Genomic DNA, 22,648 nt, shown 5'->3' with positions numbered 1-22,648 from the left:
TAGGTCTACTCACGACCCTTGATCATTCGGGTAAAATTTTCTCTCACTTTCTTGCCTGCCAACTAGCTTTTATTTTTCAAGATGTGGGTGAACAGTGTTTATTAATGAATTTTTCAAAATTCCAAACATAGGAAAGGGATCCTCTCCGGATCCTTTCCACCAAATCCTACCAATCAACAAATTCGGGACCTTTAATTTTGATCAAACAGCTAAAGTTATTATAACTATTTAAAGGAGCCCCTGTTTTTAGTCATTAGATCAAATTTCAATGGTCCGAATTTGTTGATTGGTAGGCTTTGGTAGAATGGATCCGGAGAGGATCCCTTTCCCCAAACATATACCCTTATTTCTCTCTTTCGAACACAAAGTCCGTTTCAAATCTGAAATTTTCCACAAAAGCTCCGGTATGTTAGATGTTTAACTATTTCGGGATGCACCCTTTATATATGTGACAACCTGTCCCTAGTTCTACGATTTTTTAAATTTTAAAGTGTGAATTGACGAACATGCCTCTAGAGGCAATAGCGTTGACTTTCGTTGACCATCATTTCATGACGCGTATGGGCTATTAATTTACCATATTCTCGAAGTGCTCGACGACATGAATGCATAGGCGCAAGCGGATCAAAATTGGAGTTACAACAGAGGATTTACGGAACTACGAAACTTGAAAGCATTTTTGTAATTTGAATTTATGGGTAACTTACTACTTTAATATTTTTTTGAGAGGATATTTTATTATTTTATAAATGTTTCTGGCAGTAGGGCCCACACCCACATAAACTCTCCTCTACTTTCTTGCCCCGTGGCATCTTCTCCTCCACCCTTGGACACTCTCTCACTCTCCTGACTCTCTCTCTCTAATCTCTCCCTGCAAATACAAAGAAGTCGACTACCACCTTTCTCTGCCAACTCCGACGTCAAGTCTCATCCTTTCTCGTGAACCAGCGCCACCATCGTCACCTTTTCCTATGTCTTAAACCCATACCAAATCATTAGAACCTCAACAACGACAGAGGTCACTATGTTGTGTTTCCTCCAACGAACCAACGACAGATTTTGACAATTTTGACTAAGGTAAGCTTTGAAATCAACAAAAATCTTTGTAAATCACAATTTTGTTCATGTTTCTTGGGTTATTTGTGAGAAATGTCGAAGTTTAGTGCAGATCAGTTCGGGAGGAAATCACCCCAGATTCTGGCAGAAATCAGGCAACTTTGAGCTCTTTTTCGGCCAAATCCAACAACGGCAGGACCCCATGTTAGTGCCATAGGCCCAAAACCCGGTCCAAAGTCCTTGGCCCAAACCTTTGGGCTGATGTTTCAGCCCAGCCCAGTTCCAAAATGGGCTCAGAATATTCTTAGAATATTATTTAGAATATTCCTTGGGTTGATTTTTCGGAATATTCTCGGGAACCCTCCCCCCCAAGTCCGTTTTTGACATCCATTTAGTGAAATTCCAAAGTTTTAATGTAGTTGACCACCAGGGCGTCTTGGTTGACTTTTTTGGGTTGACCGTCAATCTTCTCGTTGACTTTTTACAAAATTTGCCTGGGACCCTCCTTAGCGTATTTTGACGCCTTGATTCCAAAATTTCACTCCGTTTTCCCAAATTTAATTGTTTTAGTGGAGTTTTACTAATGGGTCCTAATATTATGGCTTAGGTGTGATTATTATTGGGGACTTCAACTATTCTATTTCGAACAGGTTTAACTCGATGACATGATCTATGAGTGTGTCTTTTCTTTTATATAGTATATATATATATATATATATATATATATATATATATATATATTAAGGCTCAAAGTGTGAAAGATAAATCTTAGCTTGCTGTGTAATTTGTTAGATTGGTTATAACTGTCAATAGTTGGTTAGATAGTTAGAATCTGTTAGCAAAAGTGTGTGCAGCAAGCCTAGTATATATATACACTCTATAAACTTATCATTTTTCAATCAATGGCAAATACTTTTCCCATTATGGTATCAATCGCCTCTATCTAACGACCTTCTCCCGATCCCTTTTCTTTCTCTCTTCCTCTGCTTTTCTTCTCAAACCCCTAACTATGGCAGCTCAACCTTCTTCGTCCTCCGATTATGGTTCTCAAGTTCATCCCCTCCCTATTGAGGTTTTGTGCCCTAATTCATCTAACACTTCTTCGATCACATCTATCACGATTCCAAAATATTATATCGCTTGTTCCAATCAAGCTTACTACAATAAATTACCTCACTGGGAGCGCTCTCTTTGCTCTGATCTTTCATCGGTACAATCTCACTGGAATTATTGATAGATCCATGGCTGCTCTCCCCCGAAGTTTCTTCGTGATTTTGCCAGCAATTGCACAACTACACTGAATCCATAGTATATCGCCTAGTTTGAGAATGATCAAAACATTCTCATTTGGATCAATTCTACTATCTCTGAGTCACTGATTTCATACACGGTAGGAGTCACATCTGCTTGTGATCTTTGGTCCAAGCTTGAATCGCGTCTTGCAGCCACTTCTCAATCTCACATTCATGAACTTTGTTCTCGACTTCGCAATATTACAAAAAGTGATTATCCTGCTGCAATTTATCTTCAATAAATTGAAGAAATTGATGATGCTCTTGTGAATGTCGGTGCTCCAGTTGAGGATTATGAGTTGATTTAGGTGACTCTTCACGGTCTTCCTCCTAAATTTGGTTCCTTCATTGATGCGATTCAATTTTGTCTATGACTTTTGATAAGCTTTATGGATTGTTGCTGAGCAAGCAAAGAAATTCAATTGGAAAATCGAAAGAAATCAATGCCTTCATCTTCTTTTTAGGCATTTCATTCGACTTCTGGATCATATTCTCCTAGTCTTCTACCTACACCATTGCAAAACCTTAATTCTTAGGCGTTTGTTGCTTAGAACTTCAACAATGTCAACTCACACCAAGGGCGTGGAATGGATCATGCTTTTTCTAACCCTAGGCAATTTCAATCTCGTGGAATGGATCGACATTTCTCCAATTATCAATTTAATAATCAGCGCCAGAATTACACTCGTCCAACCAATCTACGCCAAACCTACAATCGTGGAGGCCGCTATGGACAAAGGATTTACTATCAACTCTGTCGAGAATATAATCATGAAGCAATTCATTGTCCTCAGCGCATGAATCCTAATTTTGGCATCAAATCCTCTCAGTTTGCTATGTGTGCAAGTGCCAAGTCTTCTCAATCTAGCTCTCCTACTTGGATACTTGATTTAGGTGCTAGTTCTCACATGACAAATTCATATGCCAATCTCTAAAATCCAAAGGCATACAGTGGTCCAGAACAAGTTTATATTGGTGACGGCAAAGGTTTGCCTATACTTAATTTTGGCTCTTCTAAAATTCATACACATGCTCATACATTTAATCTCAATAATGTATTGCATCCTCCTGATTTGAAATAAGATTTACTCTTTGCAAATCAGTATACCGTTGATAATTGGTGCTCTATTTACCTTTATCCATTTCACTTTACTATGAAAGATCTTTCTTTAGAGTGGATACTTTTTAAAGGTCCTGTGAGGAATGGCTTTTATCCTCTTAACTGGAAATCAACATGTGTTTGCTGCATTTATCAATGCACTCAAGATGTTTAGCACCAACGCTTGGGACATCTCTCTGTCAAAGTGTTGAATAAGTTATCTTCAACATCTAACATTCCTATATCTACTAGTATAACCAAGTCTTTCTATTCTAATTGTGCTCTAGGCAAGAGTTCTAAATTCTCTTTTGGGTCTGTAACTAGTACTACTTGTAAACCCTTGGAACTATTGCATACAGATGTGTGGGGACCTTCACCAGTTCTTTCTGTTACAGGATATAGGTACTACATCATCTTTGTTAATGATCTCACTAAGTACACTTGGTTCTTTCCTCTCAAGTGTCAATCTAAAGTGTTTCCTACATTTGTACATTTCAAGCTTCTCGTTGAAAATTTGTTGGGAAATAAAATTGTTACACTTCGATCTGACTCTAATGGAGAATATCTCAGTTCTGTGTTCATTTCTTATCTTTAGGATAATGGTATTCGTTATCAATTGAGTTGCCCTCACACCCTAGAACAAAATGGGTGTGTTGAGCGCAAACATAGGCATTTAGTTGAAACTGCCCGAACCTTTTAGTTGCTTCCTTGGTTCCACATGTATACTGGGTTGAGGCTTTCTCCACAGCCATTTATCTCATTAATAGATTGCCTTCTGTGCATCATTCTTCACCTTGGGAGGTACTATTTAAAAAGCCCCTAGATTATACTTCACTTAAAGTCTTTGGTTGCAGTTGTTTTCCCTGATTAAAACCATATACTTCATCTAAATTGGAGCCTAAAAGTAAAGCTTGTGTCTTCATTAGTTTTAGCCTTAATCATAAAAGCTATAGATGTCTTGACTTGCATACTAAGAAAGTCTACATCCCTAGACATGTCCAATTTGATTAGTTTACATTTCTCTTTCATTCCAAAGTTCCAGATTCATCCTCTCCTCATAGTTCAACATCAGTATCCCCACCTACTATTCCTACTACCCTCATTTTTCCTCAATTACATGTTTCTCACCTACACGCTCCATTTCCCTTCCATCTCTTTCTGCCATACCTTCACCCTTGTCATCCCATAGTCCTTCACCTCCACCATCATATACCACTATCAATTCATCATCCACTCAGCCTATTATATCCAAACCTCTATCAAACACTCATCCCATGCAAACTAGATCCAAAGCAGGGATTTATAAACCCAAAGCCCTTCTTTCCACTAAACATCTTTTACTTTCACATGTCTCCCCAGATTACTTACCCTCTACCTATCTTCAAGCTTCCAAACCACCATAGTGGCGATAAGCTATGCAAAAAGAATTCAATGCTATTATGTTGTGGGCTGCAAATGGGTATTTTGAGTAAAAATGAAGGTTGATGGTTCCATAGATCGTTATAAATCTCGATTAGTGGCCAAGGGGTTTCACCAACAAGAAGGTTTGGATTACACAGATGCTTTCAGCCGAGTTGGAAAGCCTGTTACCATTCGGCTTCTGTTGACCATGGCAGTTCAGTTTGATTGGTTTTTAAGCCAACTTGATGTTAGTAATGCTTTTCTCCATGGTACTCTTTCTGAAGATGTTTTCATGAAGCAAGCTTCAAGTTTTGAAGATCCAACTAAACCAACTCATGTGTGTCACTTACAAAAGTCTCTATATTAATTGAAACAAGCTTCAAGAGCTTGGTATGACAAGCTGCAAAGTGTTTTAAATTCTATGGGTTTCATTGGTTCTAAAAATGATCACTCATTGTTTATTAAAAAGGATCCTGCATTAGTGTCTGTGTTGGCGTATGTTAATGATATATTAATGACAGGGCCCTCTTCTCAAGCTTGTCAAGCTACTATTACTCATCTCAGTTCCTTGTTTCATATCAAAGATCTTGGTCTCTTTCATTATTTTCTTGGACTTGAAGTCAAGAGGTCTTCCAAAAGGATTTTTCTGTCTTAAACAAAGTATATACTTGATTTTTTGCAGAAAGCTAAGATGGATGGTGATAAGCCATCTGCCACACCTTGAGTACCTCTAATTTAGATCATTTTTCTCTATTACTCTCTGATCCTACTGAGTATAGAGCTTTAGTTGGATGTTTGTAATACTTGACTAAGACTTGGCTTGATCTTTCATTTGCAGTAAACCTTGTGTGTCAATTTATGCATAGTTCGAGACAATCACATCTTCAAGCAGTCAAAATGATCATGCGATATCTCAAGGGTTCTCTTGATTTAGGTTTTTGGTTTCCTAAATGTGCTAAATCTCTTAGTATTCATGCTTATTCTGATGCTGATTGGGCAGGGTGTTCTGTTGACAGAAGAAGTACTAGTGGTTTCTATATATACTTGGGTGATTCTCTCATCAGTTAGAGTGCTAAAAAGCAACCAACAATGGCTAGATTTTCTACAGAAGCTGAGTACTGATCATTGGCCAACACAACTACAGAAATCACCTAGATTTGTAAGTTGTTAGTTGATATTAGTTTAATTCTCCCAGCTCCTCTCCCAACTATGGTGTGATAACATCTCTACAATTTTCTTAGCTAAAAATCCAGTTTTTCATGTAAGAACGAAGCATGTTGAAATTGATTATCATTATATCCGAAAACAAGTTCTTCCCAAAGCTATTTCTGTGCATTTTATCTGCTCTCAGGATCAAATTGCAAATGTATGTACAAAATCCTTGCTAAAACCAAGATTTCTCTTTCTCAGAAGCAAACTTTCTCTTCGGGTACCTCAGTTCAGTTTGAGGGGGCACATTAAGGATCAAAGTGTGAAAGATAAATCTTAGCTTGCTGTGTAATTTGTTAGATTGTTTATAACTGTCAATAATTGATTAGATAGTTAGAATCTGTCAGCACAAGTGTGTAAAGCAAGCCTAGTATATATATACACTCTGTAAACTTATCATTTTTCAATATATAGAAGTCCTTTTTCTTGCAGTGTACGTATTATCCTATACGAGGCATGCAAGTTCTTAACTGTGTGAGCACGTCGAGAAACAAAAACAACTCAAGTTGTAGATGGCCCAGGTCCCAACTTCCAGCTTCTTAACTTGGTTAATTAGGAGGCAACTCCCAACTTCCAACTACATTATTAGGCGGCAACTTCTTTGTGCTTTTTTGTGTTTTTGGTTTTCTTTTATTTTCTGGTTTGTTTTTAGGAGCTACGTATATATGGATAAATTTTTTAGTGTGTTTGGAATACGGAACATAATACAACATGTCATTATATGGTTGGAGTGACACTTGAAAAAAAAAAATTTCTTTCCGGTTGTATAATAATGTGATGTAGCGCCCCACCGTGTCCTGAACACACTAAAAAATCTCTCCTAGGTAATGATATTTCTTTTGATGATGGAATCGTACATTAACAATATGGTCCAAGGAAAAAGAGTATCAATTATCAACTGCTTGAACCAAAAATCAACGATTGTAGAATTTTAGAATGTTGATGGTAAATTGATGCATATATAAGCGCTTCAGCGAAGTTGACGATTTTTTTGACAAACTTAACAAATTGGGGTAATATGGGACACAAGATGAAATCGAAGTGAGGCCAGTTTCAAGTTCAAAGGAGGAAAATGGAAAATTTCGTCCAGTAGGAGTCATATAATAAATATAAAAACAATATAATTAAAGAGGGAGTTGATTTTCACAAACCGTTTTTCTCTATTTGTATAGCTGGTGTATTTTTAGTATTTAGATTAAAGTTTATTAAGAGATAAAAAAAAACAAGAATGTAAGATAAAAGTAAATAGTGCGTAAAAATCGTTTCCTTGAGTGAATTAACGAATGACAATACTTGCATCCCTCATTAGGGAAGGCACAAATCTCACTTGCTATAAATAATGTATTTTCATTGTATAAGTTTTATATAGTGGAGTCGTTCAATTTTTTAATCCTCATATGAAGACCAACCCTACAAAAAATTATTTTAATCAGACTTTTTTTTATGCATTCAAATGTATGGAACAAATCATTATGAAAGCATTCATAAAGTAACATATTCATGATAAACTATTTATTTATTTATTTGATATATTTTAATGACTAAACGATCATCGATTCGAATAAGTTCTTGGTAAGGATGAACATCAAATAATGAGTAAAAAATCAAACGGTTCCGAATATGCATGAAATTTATACAGTAAAATACGGTAAAGCATATCTAGCTGCAAATTTAGTTGACATTAAAAGCGGGTACCAATATATAGATATATATATATATATATATATATATATATATATATATATTGTTCTTGATTGAGATTGAAAGGGATACTGAAAAGATATTCACTGGGGTTTTTCTTGATATATGGTGATGTTCCTTCTCAAGGAGCTAGTTTCATTAGACTAGTCCACTTTGTTCTTGCAAAATGGTGTCATCAACCAGCTTGAGGCTGTCAACGGTTGTTCCAGCTACAAGGACAGGTGATGAAAACAGGGTCCATGAGGTCACCAACAAAGACTTGGCCATGAAGCTTCACTACATCAAAGGGGTCTACTTCTTCAAGAGTGAGGCAGTTGAGGGGCTAACAATTTATGACTTGAAGAAACCTATGTTCCAGCTCCTGCAGCTCTACTTCACTGCCTCCGGGAGGTTCCGGAGATCCGAAACTGGCAGGCCGTTCATCAAGTGTAACGACAGCGGTGTAAGAATTGTAGAAGCACATTATGAAGAAACGGTTGATGAATGGTTTGCCAGGGCCATGGAGGACTCTTCTTTTTGATGGTCTTGCTTATAATCAAGCCCTTGGTCCTGATCTTGGTTACTCTCCTTTGGTCTTTTTACAGGTAATACCTATATATGTACTTGTTTTATTTTAAATAGCAAACCATCTTTTTTGGGAAAGACAAGGCAAAGCCATCTTTGAAGAAAACTTCACAAGTTTACCAATTGGGAAGTTGAAAGTTCGCTTTCACTCTATATTTTTCTTCTTCTTATTTCAGCTCACCACTTCAATTAATTGCTTCTTTTTTAAGTTTCATTTTTGTTTGAATAGCATTCTCTATGTAAATCCAATAAAAAAATTAAAAAGAATTGACTACAATACTTATATGTATTCATCACTGTAACCATCATCTGACGGTCAGATATAATTCTTGTGAATATAGTGATTGTATTAGATACATGTAAGTATTGTAGTCAAGTGTATTTTCTAAATTTCTAGATATTTTATTTCTATTTCACTGTGAAGTTCGAAGGATCAATTGATTGAGTTGGCAACTAGAGGGAGAGAATCTCTCATTCATCCAATACACAATTACAGTAGCCTCCTTTTGCTCGCAATTGGTAGAAAGTAATAGGACACAGGAAAAAAAGATCATAACACTCCGTAGATTCCGGTGACATTGTGTCATCTTTCTACAATCACAACATCGTATAAGTAAAATAATTAATACGTATCTTCTTTTCATAATCATCTTGTTGCGTACATGACATGTGACGAGTAAGTGCGAGAAAATGACATATGACAATCGGTTGGAATTAGTTCTCTTGCATATATTGACATGGTTGGTTTTCCATGTGGTAATTTGCAAGCAGTTCACTTGGTTTAAAATGTGGAGGAATGGCAGTGGGACTCAGCTGGGCCAACGTCCTTGGAGATGCATTTTCTGCCTCAGCCTTCATGAACATGTGGGGGAAGATCATCGCAGGTCAAGTGCCGTGGAAGCTCCTTCACGTGCCACTTCCCGGAAAACCTGAATCCCCATCACTTTCTTCAGTACCCGAAACACCTTTTTCTGTGAAAAGGGTAGATCCAGTTGGTGATTTCTGGGTGACACAGGGATGGGCAACATTTATGGCGGGCGGGTAACCGCGGTTATTTACCCATAAATGTTTATGTTCATAGCCGCATAACTGTTTACAAACGGTTAACCATACCCATTTAACCGTAACCGTTTAATACCCGTTTACCCATTTACCCTTTTTAACCCGTTTATCTTTTTTTTTTTTTTTTTACCATTACCCCTTTTTCACCCGTCTACATGTTTTTTAAAACTTGAAAATTAAAAAAAAATTGTCATAATTTTGTTTTCTTTTTTTTGACAATTAAACACCGTTACAGGTAACATTCATCGTACATTTCCATATTTTAATTTTTTAAGTTCGTATGTCATTCCAATAATTGAAATAATAGTTTACGGACGATATTTTTTACTGTTACCAATGAAGGTAATATAATATTTGCTAAGTATTCCTGGGTTACAAAAACTCTTTAGAAGATGGTATTCTTGGGTTATTTTACCCATAATGTAAAGTATTAACATAATATATATATGTATATATATATATAATGAGCTACATTATATTATAATTAGCTATATAAACCATGCACTATAGTCAATAGCATTGATTTAAGTTTTGTCCGATAGAGAACATGGTTAGGAGAAGGATTACACTTGTTGACCGTGAATCATATCTTTTGGCAACAATCAAAAGATGCAACATTCAAATTGAAGAGATGTGATTGTTGAGTTAATAACACAACTTCCCATCCCCCGTCAAACAGCCGCATATATATATATATATATATATATATATACACATATATATAATTTTATTTTTAAAATATTCAACATTACATATATAAAATAAATGGGTAAACGGTTACCCGTTTATAACCGCGGTTAATACCCATAATCATCCATTTACATTTCATGGGTAAACAGTTATACCCATAACCATTTATTTATCTAAATGGTTACCCATAACCATAACCGTAAAGTTTAAATGGACGGGTAACCGCGGTTACCCATAACCAAGGGTATTTTACCCATCCCTAGTGACACCTAACAAGTAAAGGATGAGAAAACACATTTTTCATGTTTTTGCTGAGAAGCTTGATCATTTGGTCTCCAACATTTCTTGTCCTCCAAGCAACCAATCAGCCAAAGTCTCCTCGGCTTTTGAAGTTCTCTCTGCCCTTATATGAGGGAATTTGGTACGAAAAATGTGCATAAAGGGGAATTTGGAGTTCTGAGTAATGACATAGTGTGGAGCACGGTTGCGGCAGATTTCTTGGTTGCGGAAGCTGAAGCGTCAGATTTGGTAGAGCTGATTGTGAAAAAAAGGGCAGAAGAGAATGGTGCAATTGAGGAGACGGCAAGGAGGGAGGAGGGCGGCAGTAATTCGGACTTCATAGCTTACGGAGCAAAGCTTACATTCGTGAACTTGGAAGAGGCAGAGATTTATGGGCTTGAATTGAAGGGACAAAAACCAGTTTATGCAAGTTATGGTATTAGTGGGGTTGGTGATGAAGGGCTGGTTTTGGTGCTTCCGGCAAGTACTAATAATGTCGGTCGATTATTGAGTGTGGTCCTGCCTGAAAATCAACTTGCACGGCTCAAAAGTTAGCTCCAAAGGAATTGGAGTATTGCTTGAGAATTAATGCTTGGTTAAATCAGCAAAAGAAGAAAGAAAATTGCTTTGCTTTCAATTGATAACTTGTAACTTCTACATATGTTATGCAGAGGAGTTAAAGAGAAAAGAAAAGAAGTCACAATATCATTTTTAAGTTACTTATGTTTGTATTACTTGTGAAGCAAGGAAGCCTAGTAAGTTACTATAAATAAAGGCAAAAGTGATGAAAGCATCACAGAAATTACCCAACTCTCTCTTTTTTCTCTGCCACCGCACCCTTGATCTCTCCTTTCAGTTAAATAGTCCACAACAAATACTACAATTTTAAAAGTGTTGTAAGCCTATTTGATTGAAAGATCTAAGAGTTTAGAGAGAGAGGGGCTGACGGTATTAAGGGAGAAGAGAGAGTGATTTAATTGTGAGGTGTGTTTGTATCACCCCATTATGCCTTTATTTATAGTAGTAGATAGGTAAAAACCTTTCCCTTTAGGATTACAACATTTAATAGGTAATCAACTCCTAATAGGAATATAAGATACATTCTCATATCTATTAGGATTTACACAATCACATTCCTATTCTAAATGTGACTGCAACAAAAAGTTGTTTTTAACCTACTTTTCCAAATGAAATTAAAACGCCTTAATCACAATTATGCATGGCAATACTGTTTGCCATGGGCGAAGCTACATAAGTGCGAGGAGGGGCGGCCGCCCCTCCTCTCGCCAGAAACCAAGCTCAGGAGTGGTGGTTATGCCCCTCTGATCCTGTCGAAAGTGATGAAATTCCGTCTAGTGCTCTGGCTTTCTGGGTTTCCCTTCTGCTACGTAACACAGGCTGCACGCGAGCTGTCTAATTTTTTTCAAAGACCTAGGCCAAAGAAAGGAGGAAGGGAGATCTGTAATTTGTAGTTTATAAAATGGAGTTCAAGTTCCAATGAAGAAAACGATGGAGGAAGAAGAGACTTTCTCTCACTCCCATCCCACCCCACGTGTCCTTGTAAAATTCACCCAATTTTAACTATAGTCCAACCAATTTGCACCACCTAACTTGCTATTTACATGTACTTTTTTATATTTGTTTTTTAGTTATTGTTTCATTTGCCCACATAGTTTTCAAGTTACGTATTTGCCAATCTTATTTACGTTAAAATTAACTATAAATTCATACTAGCTTCAAAAATATTTTGTTGTATTATGAACTCGTAATGCTTTGAATTTTTATCTCTTATATCAAATTCAACAAATAACAAATAAAATTGTCAGTATTTTTATATATTATGTGTTTTTTAATCAATATTTTTAGATATTATAACTATATAATAAATAAACACTTATTTATACGTACAACCTAGTTCATCTAGATCCTCACCTAAGCGTTGGGTCATGTTTGCCGCTCATCCAGCACTTACGTCTTTTAGAACTTTACTCGTTATATAGTTATGTAATGACATGATACAACAAGAAAGGATGCTTAAATTCTCCTCCACATAATCATGTAGTTCAATTACTCTTTCGAATATTTCGAGTAGTCTAAATGCTATTTTGAATATTTTGGTTAGTGGAAATTCTCCTACGAATATTCTGGGTAGTTCACATAATCTTCTTGCCAACCCAATACTTGGACCTCGAACGAATGTCCACATTTTTTAGGACCTTAAACCTTTTAAATGTCACCCCCCCCCCCCCAACAATTCCTGGTTTCGCCACTACTGTCTGCTATAGTCTGCATCTACAAGGTTCCCACCCTTCAGAGAAGGTGACGGCCACAAACAGAGTTCAGGGGATCCACTACTAGGCAAACCTCCACCTCCAACTGTAATCCTGTAGATTTTGTGCCCAAATTTAGCATCCCAGCACTAGTCCCTGAGTATATAACATATTAGCATCAGGATTCCATGTCACACTCAAAAGACGGCCACTGACCCTAGCTGGGCAACAATTTAGTGAAAACAAAATCATCATCTGTGTTGTTAAGCCATTTGCCAGATTGAGACCCCAATAGAATCCAACACAATCCGCAAAATAGCAAACAAAATTAACACCATTGTCTAATAATTCAATGCGCAACAGAAAGGTTGGTCCCTTGTGATCAAAAGGTCACAGGTTCGAATCGTGAAAACAATCTATTTGCAAAGTAAGAGTAAAGCTATGTACAATAGACGTTCCCCTTGACCCTTGCAAAGCGAGGAACGTTGTTGACTTGAGATTGCCAATTTTTGCGTAATAATTCATTGCTGATAAAGAGTTTGCCTTTCCATTAAGGAATCTCTCAAATGAGTTTATTTAAGAGATCATTTGAAGGACTCACTCATCATTGCCTTTCAACGATTCAATTGTCTGTTAAAAAAAAAAAGTAAAGAGACCCCTCAATTACAAACCTCAATGAAGTCAAAACAAATAGCATAAAGTAAAATAAATTCAATACCAGCAAACGGTCAAATTCATTGAAGTTCTACGCCAAGTAAATAATTTGGGGTATTGGGCTTCACTTACTGTTTGGATTTTGGGCCTAAAGCCAAAACCTTGGGCTTATGCTGGACTTTGAAACTGAATCGATCCGAACCAACAAATTTTGAACCAAATTTGATTGGAACAATGTCAAACTTTTCCAAACCGGTCTGAACTGGTCCGACCTATTCCGGTTCACGATTTTACACGTCTCACATCCCAATACCGGTTGTAAGGGCATGCAAATAGAGGTTGGATCTCAAACACGTGGCATCCCCTTAGCTTCTAGTTTATTTTCATTAATTTCACAATTATTTCAAAAAAAATAAAAATTAATTTCACAAAGATGCATGCAAAATCTAAGTTTAGAAACAACTTATATATTGGTAGAGCGGTAACGTTACAAGTTAAATAATTAGTTGTTAGGAAGGTGAGAGTAACCAAGAATCATGCTTATACTAGTTCGGGTTTTTTAAAATAAAATGAATAGTGTTGTTCATACATTCATTGACACACCCCGACCCAGAAAGTCCACTTGGACCCTGAATCGAGCTGTGCTGGCCGTCACCTGGAAGGTGACGAAGCCATAAAATGTGATAGTGCATCCAGGTGACGAAGCCAGCACAGCTCGATTCAGGGTCCAAGTGGACTTTCTGGGTCGGGGTGTGTCATTCATTTTTTTTTCCTACACACTTTTGTCAATTTGACTATTGATTTTTTTCACTTAAGTTGATTCGACCGCCGAAAATTAAAAAAAATATATAAAAACTAAAAAGAGTGCATAGATAGCAATGCCTTATTTTTAATTGTGCTTACGTATGTGTATTATGTTGTTTTCGTTATTAATTTTATCTTCTTTTTCCTTTCAATATATAAAAAAATGTGACCACATCAGAAAAATTGTCCTAAAGCAAATGAGGGGTACAATAAAAGCCGAAAAACTAGAGGCACCTGAGTCATAAGATGTTTTCGACACTTCCAAAGAAGTAGTGTCAAAAGAAGCAAAATCACATTTATAATTTAATCCCACTCTAACTTTTGTTGTAGAGTACTTAATTATTACGTTTAAAACAAACGCGTAGTATTTCGTTTATATTACATGGGTTAATTGACGAGTATTTATCTTAAACGTTTGTAGTATTCCGTTTATATTACACGGGTTAATTGACGAGTATTTATCTTTACGTTAATAATAGGTATTTATCTTTACATTAATAATAAAAATTTAACTCCCGTTACTTTTAAGTTACACTCCATTTTATTCACCAGACACATTACAAATTATGCTCGTAAAAGTTACCAAGTATATTAAAATGCTTTGTATTTAAAATGGTTTATAAGATTGGTATAACTTTTCAATTTGGTCATTGAGATTTAAAATTGATAAAAGTAATCTTTGAGTTTGTTTAACATCAATCATTTTGTTCATTATGTAAAAAAAAATCTCTGTCAAATAAAAAGAGAAAATGACAAAAGTACTCTCAATTTTTGTCAAATTATTTTAGCTCATTTTGGTTCTTTATAACAAATATTTTTACGAAATAATCAAAATGATTAACTGTAGGCAAACTTAAGATCACTTTTATTGATTTCAAATCTTATGATTCAAAGTGAGAATTTATGTCAATGTCAAGAACCATTTTAACTATAAAAAAATTATATTAAAATGAAGCATATATTATTGTCAAATTATGAATCAAAACTCTGGTTTTAAGCCGTATAAAATCAAAAGGTATTAAATAATAAATAAATAAAGGAAAAAACTAGAAACTAGTAGAAAGAAACCAACAAAAGCAAGTGACATTTTATTATAGTAGTAGAAAAGAGTTGAGCTATTGCATAATGATATAGATTCAAATTTCGTGGATAACTAATTTAACATTTAATCTAACAAAATTTATCATTTAACAAGAAAAATTAGTAGAAACTAGAAAGTAAATAAAGGATCCAAAAGTAGAAAATAGAAAGTTTTAAAGAGGTTTCCGATTTTGTCAACTCCAAAAAGTCCGATCGCTCAAAAAAAAAAAAAAACAAAAAAAAGTACAAAAGAGGCGTAAAAATCAACGCCCATGAAAGTTTCCTGCTATAATTGAAGTTTCAAAAAGCCCTCTTTTTTCTCGTTTCTATATTTTCTTTTATATTTAATATTTAAAATAAATATAAAACCGGCTGAATAATTTGTGGTCAAATCTCTCTCACAATCTCGTTTACCAACCTCGCTGCGCTGCCATAGAAGTGATCGAACCCGAGAGGACTCCGTAGCTCCTTCACCATTACCAGCGATTCAGTTCACGGATAACTGAGTGAGAGCAGGGGATTCGGGTTCCGAGCTTTGACTGACAGAGATTTCAGGATGAGTTCGAATTCGGATTTGGTACGCGCGTTGGAGTCGGTGCTAGGGGTTTCGTTCGGTGGTTCGGTGACGGACACGGTGGTGGTGATTGCGACGACTTCAATTGCACTGATAATTGGGGTTTTGGTGCTGGTGTGGAGGAGATCGTCTGATCGGAGCCGGGAGGTGAAGCAGCTGGTGGTGCCCAAGCCGCTTGAGGTGAAGGAGGAGGAAGACGAGTTTGATGTTGCAGCGGGGAAGTCTAGGGTCACGATCTTCTATGGAACTCAGACTGGTACAGCTGAGGGTTTCGCTAAGGTAAACTATTTTGGTTGAATTTATGTGCTTTGTGTTAAACACCAAGATTTTCGTGTCAAATGATTTGCAAATAGTTTGTGGTTGTGATCAAAGGGGGTGAGCTTTGTTGGGATTTTAGATTTTGGGTTGGTTTGTTTTTCATAGGAGTTTGATGGTAAGATTGGATTTCAGGGAAATGTTGTTGAATTGGGACAGCTGAGTAGTGGACATAATAGTGGTTTGTCATAAAGTAACGATTCGGGTTAAGATTTTTATTTAGGATCTGGTTAGAACTCTATATGTTTGCGTGCTTCTGCGAGCCTACGACGAAGAGTCAGCTTTGGATTTTTGCTCTAGAGGCAAGATCGCCAGTTTCTGTAGATGATTTCAAAAGTACCATGGTAATTCGAACTTTTGGCTTTTCATGGCAAGAAATGGAAATGAAATGGTGCACTTGTTAATGTGTTGACCTTTAGGTCCCTAGAGATTGAACCATAGGAGAAAAAGGCAGGTTGAAATGTTCATGGCTATAGTGCACGTCAGTTTTACACTTCAGGTGTTCTTGGTTTGAGCAACTTAGTGAATTGTACAGTTGATGAATTCATGACAGCTTCATTGTACTAAGAAAGTGAGTGGGTTCTGACGCCATTTGGGAGTCAAACCATGGATCATGAATGTGGTAATATGTTAATATAGATTTCTCAATTGTACAGAAGTGCACATAACCAAAAGTTATCTGTACGGATTCTGAATTTACAACATAGATAACAGAATAGTTTATAGTGTTCTTGTAGGAATTTTTTTACTTTCTAACTGTTATGTTTTTAATGTGAACATAGGCTTTGGCTGAGGAGATCAAGGCTAGATATGAGAAAGCTGCTGTGAAGGTTGTCGACCTGGTATGTAAGATGGGAACTGATTTTTTGTATTGCATCGTTGCTAGACGAACTGCATAATATGGAGTATACGATAAGTTATATTTGCTTATGGTTGAATAGGATGACTATGCTGAGGATGATGATACATATGAAGAAAAACTGAAGAAAGAGACTTTGGCATTTTTTATGTTGGCCACGTAAGATACACATTTACCCATACTTATGTTATTTCTAGATTCTTAATGGTCTTGCTAATAGTGCGTTCAATATACTTGACCTTACTTTGTAGTTATGGAGATGGGGAGCCAACTGATAATGCAGCAAGATTTTACAAATGGTTTACGGAGGTTGGTAGCTTTATTGTTTATACACAACCATGACATTTTCATTGTCATTTAATACATTTAGATCTCATGGTTTTATTTCAGGGAAAAGATAGGGGTAGCTGGCTTCAACATCTAAAATATGGTGTTTTTGGTCTGGGTAACCGACAATATGAACATTTCAATAAGGTAAAATCAATACTATGTCTTTTTCCATTAATTCTTTGTAGTATTGCGTCTTCTGATGACATCCTTATTGAAGCAGATAGGAAAAGTGGTTGATGATCAACTTAGTGAAGAAGGTATAACTAAATTTGCTTTCTCTCTTGCATTGCTATTGAATGAAAACTTGTGTACCTTGTCGCTTGCATTTCAGTATGATTAATCACATACATAGTGTAAGATCGCAGTGGGAATTTTCAATTTAGCATTCTGTGTAAAGACTGGCACTTTTCGTTTTGTATTATTCAGTTATGTGTTTGTGTATGGTATTTGGTTGTGATTAAGGGCCTGTTTGGGATTGCATGTGGAAAAGCGTAGATAGCACTTCCAAGTGATTTTCTAGGAAGCACTTGGATGTTTGTTAAAACTTTCTACATGTTCATATCTTCCCATTGGCAGTCCCAAACAAGTCCGAAGTATTATATTACTAGCTGTGAACCAAGTTGGTATGTTTGCACTTCTCCTTATTTTGTTGAAGAACAGGTTAGGAATTAAGATTGAGGTTTTCTGATTTACATTTTAGTTTTTGTATATCATTGTTTTCTGTGTAGCTTATTTCAATCGCCAAATCTGATAACTTTTTATTGAATTTGCAACTTTGTGGTTAATGCAGGTGCAAAGCGTCTTGTTCCCGTTGGCTTAGGTGATGATGATCAATGCATTGAGGACGATTTTTCTGCTTGGTATGCTGTAGTCCTGTTGTCATTCTTTTCTCGATTGCTCCTTTTAAGATAGCATCTAATTTTTGGGAAGTATTAGTATGACTACATTTTTTTGCTTGCGTTAACTGTAATGTTTGGGTTCTTCTTTAGGAGGGAATCATTGTGGCCTGAGTTGGATCTATTCCTCCGAGATGAAGATGATACAAATTCTGCGGCTACTCCATATACAGCCGTAATTCCAGAATATAGAGTTGTTATTCATGACCCTAGTGTTGTTACCTCTTATGAGGACAGTCAGTCGAATATGGCTAATGGGAATGCGTCTCTCGATATTCACCATCCTTGCAGGTACTTATAGATTGTGCATTCCTTGTTTCTCTAGCAATTATTACATTTTAGTAAAATTGGCTTATTCTTTTATTTTCCCCTTTTTTCTATCCAGTTTTATTTTCTTTCACTAATTTTTTTGCTGCATTTCTTTCCTAAAGAGTTAATGTTGCTGTTCAAAGAGAGCTTCACAAACCTGAGTCTGACCGCTCTTGCATCCATCTGGAGTTTGATATCTCTGGAACTGGTATTACGTAAGTTCATATATGTACCCACTTCTTTTTAATTTTATTTTAAATCTTTTATAGACTGGTGATAGGTGGATATTGATGCTTTCATCTCTGTCAAATGTAAAATAGAAATGGTTTGTGTAGATAGGCTGATATTTTTTTCACATATAAATGGAATTTTTGTGCATCTTTCGTATAGTTTGTGAGTTTGCGTTTAGTAAAGTATTCTTTCCAAATATTCATAAGAATAATAACATTCGTCAATTGTAGGTGTATCATTACATTAACTAATTATATTCATGAGTATTATCCACCAAACTTGCCAAACGAAAAGCAGAGGCTTAGTGCGGGTAACTCTTTGTAAAATGATTTTCCAATGCATACTGTGTTCCTTATTTAGCTGTTGTTCATGTTAGTATGTCGTTGATAACGGATTTTACATTTGTCTTTTCCTGCATTACAGTAAAGAAAGAAATCTGCCATTTGTGTAGTTAATTTGTGGTGACCGAAATTAATTGGTGTCTGAGCCCAAAAGCAAGGGGTTCCTGCTTGAGTTCCCTTTTATTATAGATCGAAATGATGTTTTTTTCTCTTTTAATGCTGGCATTATCAACCTCTTGCTCAAAACTGTTTACTTTGTTTTTCAGATATGAAACTGGAGACCATGTGGGTGTTTATGCAGATAATTGTGATGAAACAGTTGAAGAAGCTGCAAGGTTTTTGGGCCAACCTTTAGATTTGCTATTCTCCATACATACTGATAATGATGATGGCACGTCTCTTGGAAGCTCATTACCGCCTCCGTTTCCTGGTCCGTGCACAGTCCGCACTGCATTGGCACGTTATGCTGATCTATTGAACCCACCTCGGAAGGTGATCTTCATGTTTTTTGTTGTGATTGGCTTTCATTTAACTTTTTTTCTTATGTTGGTTTTATTCTTGTTTATATTACTATTGATTTCTTTTAAATGATTTATACTGTCAGGCTGCTCTACTTGCTTTGGCTGCACATGCCGTTGAACCGAGTGAAGCAGAAAGACTTAAATTTTTATCATCACCTCAGGGGAAGGTTGACAATCATGCAAACCGTCTTAGAATGTTTGGTTCTGTTTTCATATTGTTTTTATACTTCATCTATACTCATATCACATCCTTCCACCATTCAGGATGAGTACTCAAAATGGATTGTTGGAAGTCAGAGAAGTCTTGTTGAGGTAATGGCTGAGTTCCCATCAGCGAAGCCTCCACTTGGTGTGTTTTTTGCTGCAGTAGCCCCTCGCTTACAGCCTCGTTACTATTCCATATCATCTTCACCAAGGTGATTTCCCGTCACCATCTTTGCTAAGGTCATATTATTTCTATAAATTAATTAGATATTTAGAAACTTGACTAGTATTGTTGCTTCCAACAGATTTGCACCCCATCGTGTTCATGTAACCTGTGCTTTAGTTTATGGTCCAACGCCAACTGGCAGAATTCACAAAGGAGTGTGTTCGTTCTGGATGAAGGTAGTTCCGATTGTGACTATGCAGCCCCTTGTCTGCTTCTTATCACTAATTGTTTTGGTTTTTGAAATCCCAAAACCTTCCATACTCTTACAGCACAACTTAGGCTTTGCTTGTATCTAACAGCGAACTGTTTTGAATAAAATCAGAATGCAGTTCCTCTAGAGAAAAGCCATAACAGTAGCTGGGCTCCTATTTTTATTAGGCAATCCAATTTCAAGCTACCTGCTGATCCTTCAGTCCCTATTATCATGGTGGGGCCTGGTACAGGCTTCGCACCTTTCCGAGGATTTCTACAGGTTTAAAATTGCATTACAAGTCTGAGTTTTCATAATTTATTTGTTGAAAAAAACAGGGAGATAAAGTATAATTTCTCTTTTTTTAGGAAAGGATGGCCCTGAAAAGGGAGGGTGCTCAATTAGGGCCTGCACTTCTCTTCTTTGGTTGCAGAAACCGCAGAATGGTAAATATTATTACGTTGCCTTTTTGGACTTGTTGATATTTTGGAATACTTTGTGCTTGTGGTGGATGGATAAATATATACTGGATCTTTGTTTTTGTAGGATTTCATTTATCAAGATGAGTTAAATAACTTTGTGGAAGAAGGTGTGTTGTCTGAACTAATTGTTGCATTCTCACGTGAGGGACCAACAAAGGAGTATGTTCAACATAAACTGATGGAGAAGGTAAGTATTTGTGGGAAGCACAAAGTGGTCTCTCTTAATTTTTTATTATCATTTTCTAAATAAAGCGATAGATAGCGGTCTCTCTTAATTAGAGAGAAAACCTAACGGTTGCACCAATTTATCCATATTCAGGCAGCATACACGTGGGACTTAGTATCTCAAGGGGGATACTTTTATGTATGTGGTGACGCCAAAGGAATGGCTAGAGACGTTCATCGGACTTTGCATACCCTTGTCCAGGAGCAGGTGCCAATCTCTCTCTCTCTCTCTCTCTCACTCTCTCTCTCTCAGGCGCACGCACACACACACACACTCACACATAAATCCCGTAAATGGATAAAATAGCTACAGAATGTACACACATGAATCCCGTAAACAGATAAAATAGCTACAGAATGTGCACACGGCTATAGAATTCTAGGAGGGAGCAAAGCTTTCACCAACTGTTAGTCATCCAATTTCTTCCAAGTTGGTATTTTCCAAAACAAAAGAAAGAATAAAAACAATATTTAAGATGGTGCTAGAGCTCGTTGATTGCTTGTCTTATTTGCTGTCGAGTTAGATCGTGTTTGTTTACTAGTTATTGCTGGCAAAAAAAATTTCAGGAAAGGGTGGACTCAACGAAGGCAGAAGCTAGAGTGAAACAACTTCAGATGGATGGAAGATACCTTAGAGATGTCTGGTGATATTGCCTTCCTTCTTTGCCTTTTTTGTATCATCTTTCAGAACAACATTCGTATTATATATATATATATATATATATATATATATATATATATATATATATATCTTCAACGTCGGGCATCGGAAGGTCTCTGCCCTTCAAAGTTTATAGCAGCAGATTTGGACAACAGTGTTGGGAACTGAAACCTGGTTTACCCAAAAGGTTTTAGTTAATTAGATCGACGCTGGTCTCCCCTTATTGTTACTATGATTAGTTCTCTCTTTCGATGGAAGGGGCCATTTAATTTTTAGGGAACTACATGTTAGCTAGTTGCAAAGATGTCAAAACACATACACGAATGCTGTAGTTTGGTTTGGTGGTTGTATGAAAATTTTTAGTGAATTATGGTAATTAAAATAAAACTGAAGTTTGCTGCTAGTATTTGATGAAAAGTGAAACTATAGTTTGGTTTATTGTGGCGGGCGCTCATACAACCATTCACTTTAATGCAATTTTATTTAGTTACAAGATCACGTTATTAGGCTCGTCAGAGTTTAATTTCCGAGTCCCCTCATTTTTTTTTCAAAGGTTTCAAAAATCTTTTTAAGAATCCCAAGTTATGTGAGAAGCCAAAGTCATGGTTTGGCATGCCTCTTGTGCAAGTTCCTCTTTTTGGTCCTGGGGCTAGTTACAATCTTTTAATATACGCAAATAAAATATATTTGTACATCGAATTTAGTTTTTTGTGTTATGAACTAATAATTTTATGTATTTGTTTAACAAAATAAAATTTGTAAATTTACTTAATTTTTTTCAAAAGTATATCACATTTCAATATGTTATATTATTCCATTTTATGAACATTTAATCAAGCAAAACTTATTTAAATAGACAAAAGTTGTTGTAACACAACACATCATACAAACAACAATGGTTTCTCATCTTAAAGGAGTAAATAAATTATAAAATTATTAATTTATATATCACGTGGGATGTATATGATTAATTTTTATAATGTATTATCTTATAAATTTACCAAAGTATCAATTTAGCTTGTTATTCCTAAGTTGGGATCGGCCAAAAGTATTAACTATCGAAGTTATTAATTTATCGGGTATTAAATTTTATTGGACCCAAGACTAGGTGTGGGGACTCTAT

At 36.1% G+C, this 22,648-nt stretch overlaps 1 protein-coding gene and 1 pseudogene across 1 annotated transcript; both read left to right on the top strand.

Moving 5' to 3' along the window:
- Positions 1-7,896: 7,896 nt before the first annotated feature.
- On the top strand, positions 7,897-10,935 carry LOC137717234 (protein ECERIFERUM 2-like; annotated as a pseudogene).
- A 4,594-nt stretch (positions 10,936-15,529) lies between these two features.
- On the top strand, positions 15,530-21,917 carry LOC137717643 (NADPH--cytochrome P450 reductase-like). The gene is made up of 18 exons (XM_068457063.1): positions 15,530-16,014; positions 16,833-16,892; positions 16,992-17,068; positions 17,161-17,218; positions 17,300-17,383; positions 17,460-17,496; positions 18,030-18,099; positions 18,229-18,426; positions 18,567-18,659; positions 19,283-19,508; positions 19,621-19,704; positions 19,802-19,953; positions 20,047-20,143; positions 20,290-20,439; positions 20,526-20,603; positions 20,704-20,826; positions 20,959-21,072; positions 21,432-21,917. The coding sequence occupies exons 1-18, from the start codon at positions 15,718-15,720 to the stop codon at positions 21,510-21,512; spliced, it is 2,079 nt and encodes a 692-aa protein (XP_068313164.1). The 5' UTR covers positions 15,530-15,717; the 3' UTR covers positions 21,513-21,917.
- The last annotated feature ends 731 nt before the right edge of the window (positions 21,918-22,648 follow it).

Source organism: Pyrus communis, chromosome 15 (genome assembly GCF_963583255.1).
Source record: "Pyrus communis chromosome 15, drPyrComm1.1, whole genome shotgun sequence".
In the NCBI taxonomy this organism is placed as follows: domain Eukaryota; kingdom Viridiplantae; phylum Streptophyta; class Magnoliopsida; order Rosales; family Rosaceae; genus Pyrus; species Pyrus communis.
The sequence above is the reverse complement of the archived record's forward strand: the minus strand, read 5'-3'. Positions and strand labels throughout refer to the sequence as shown.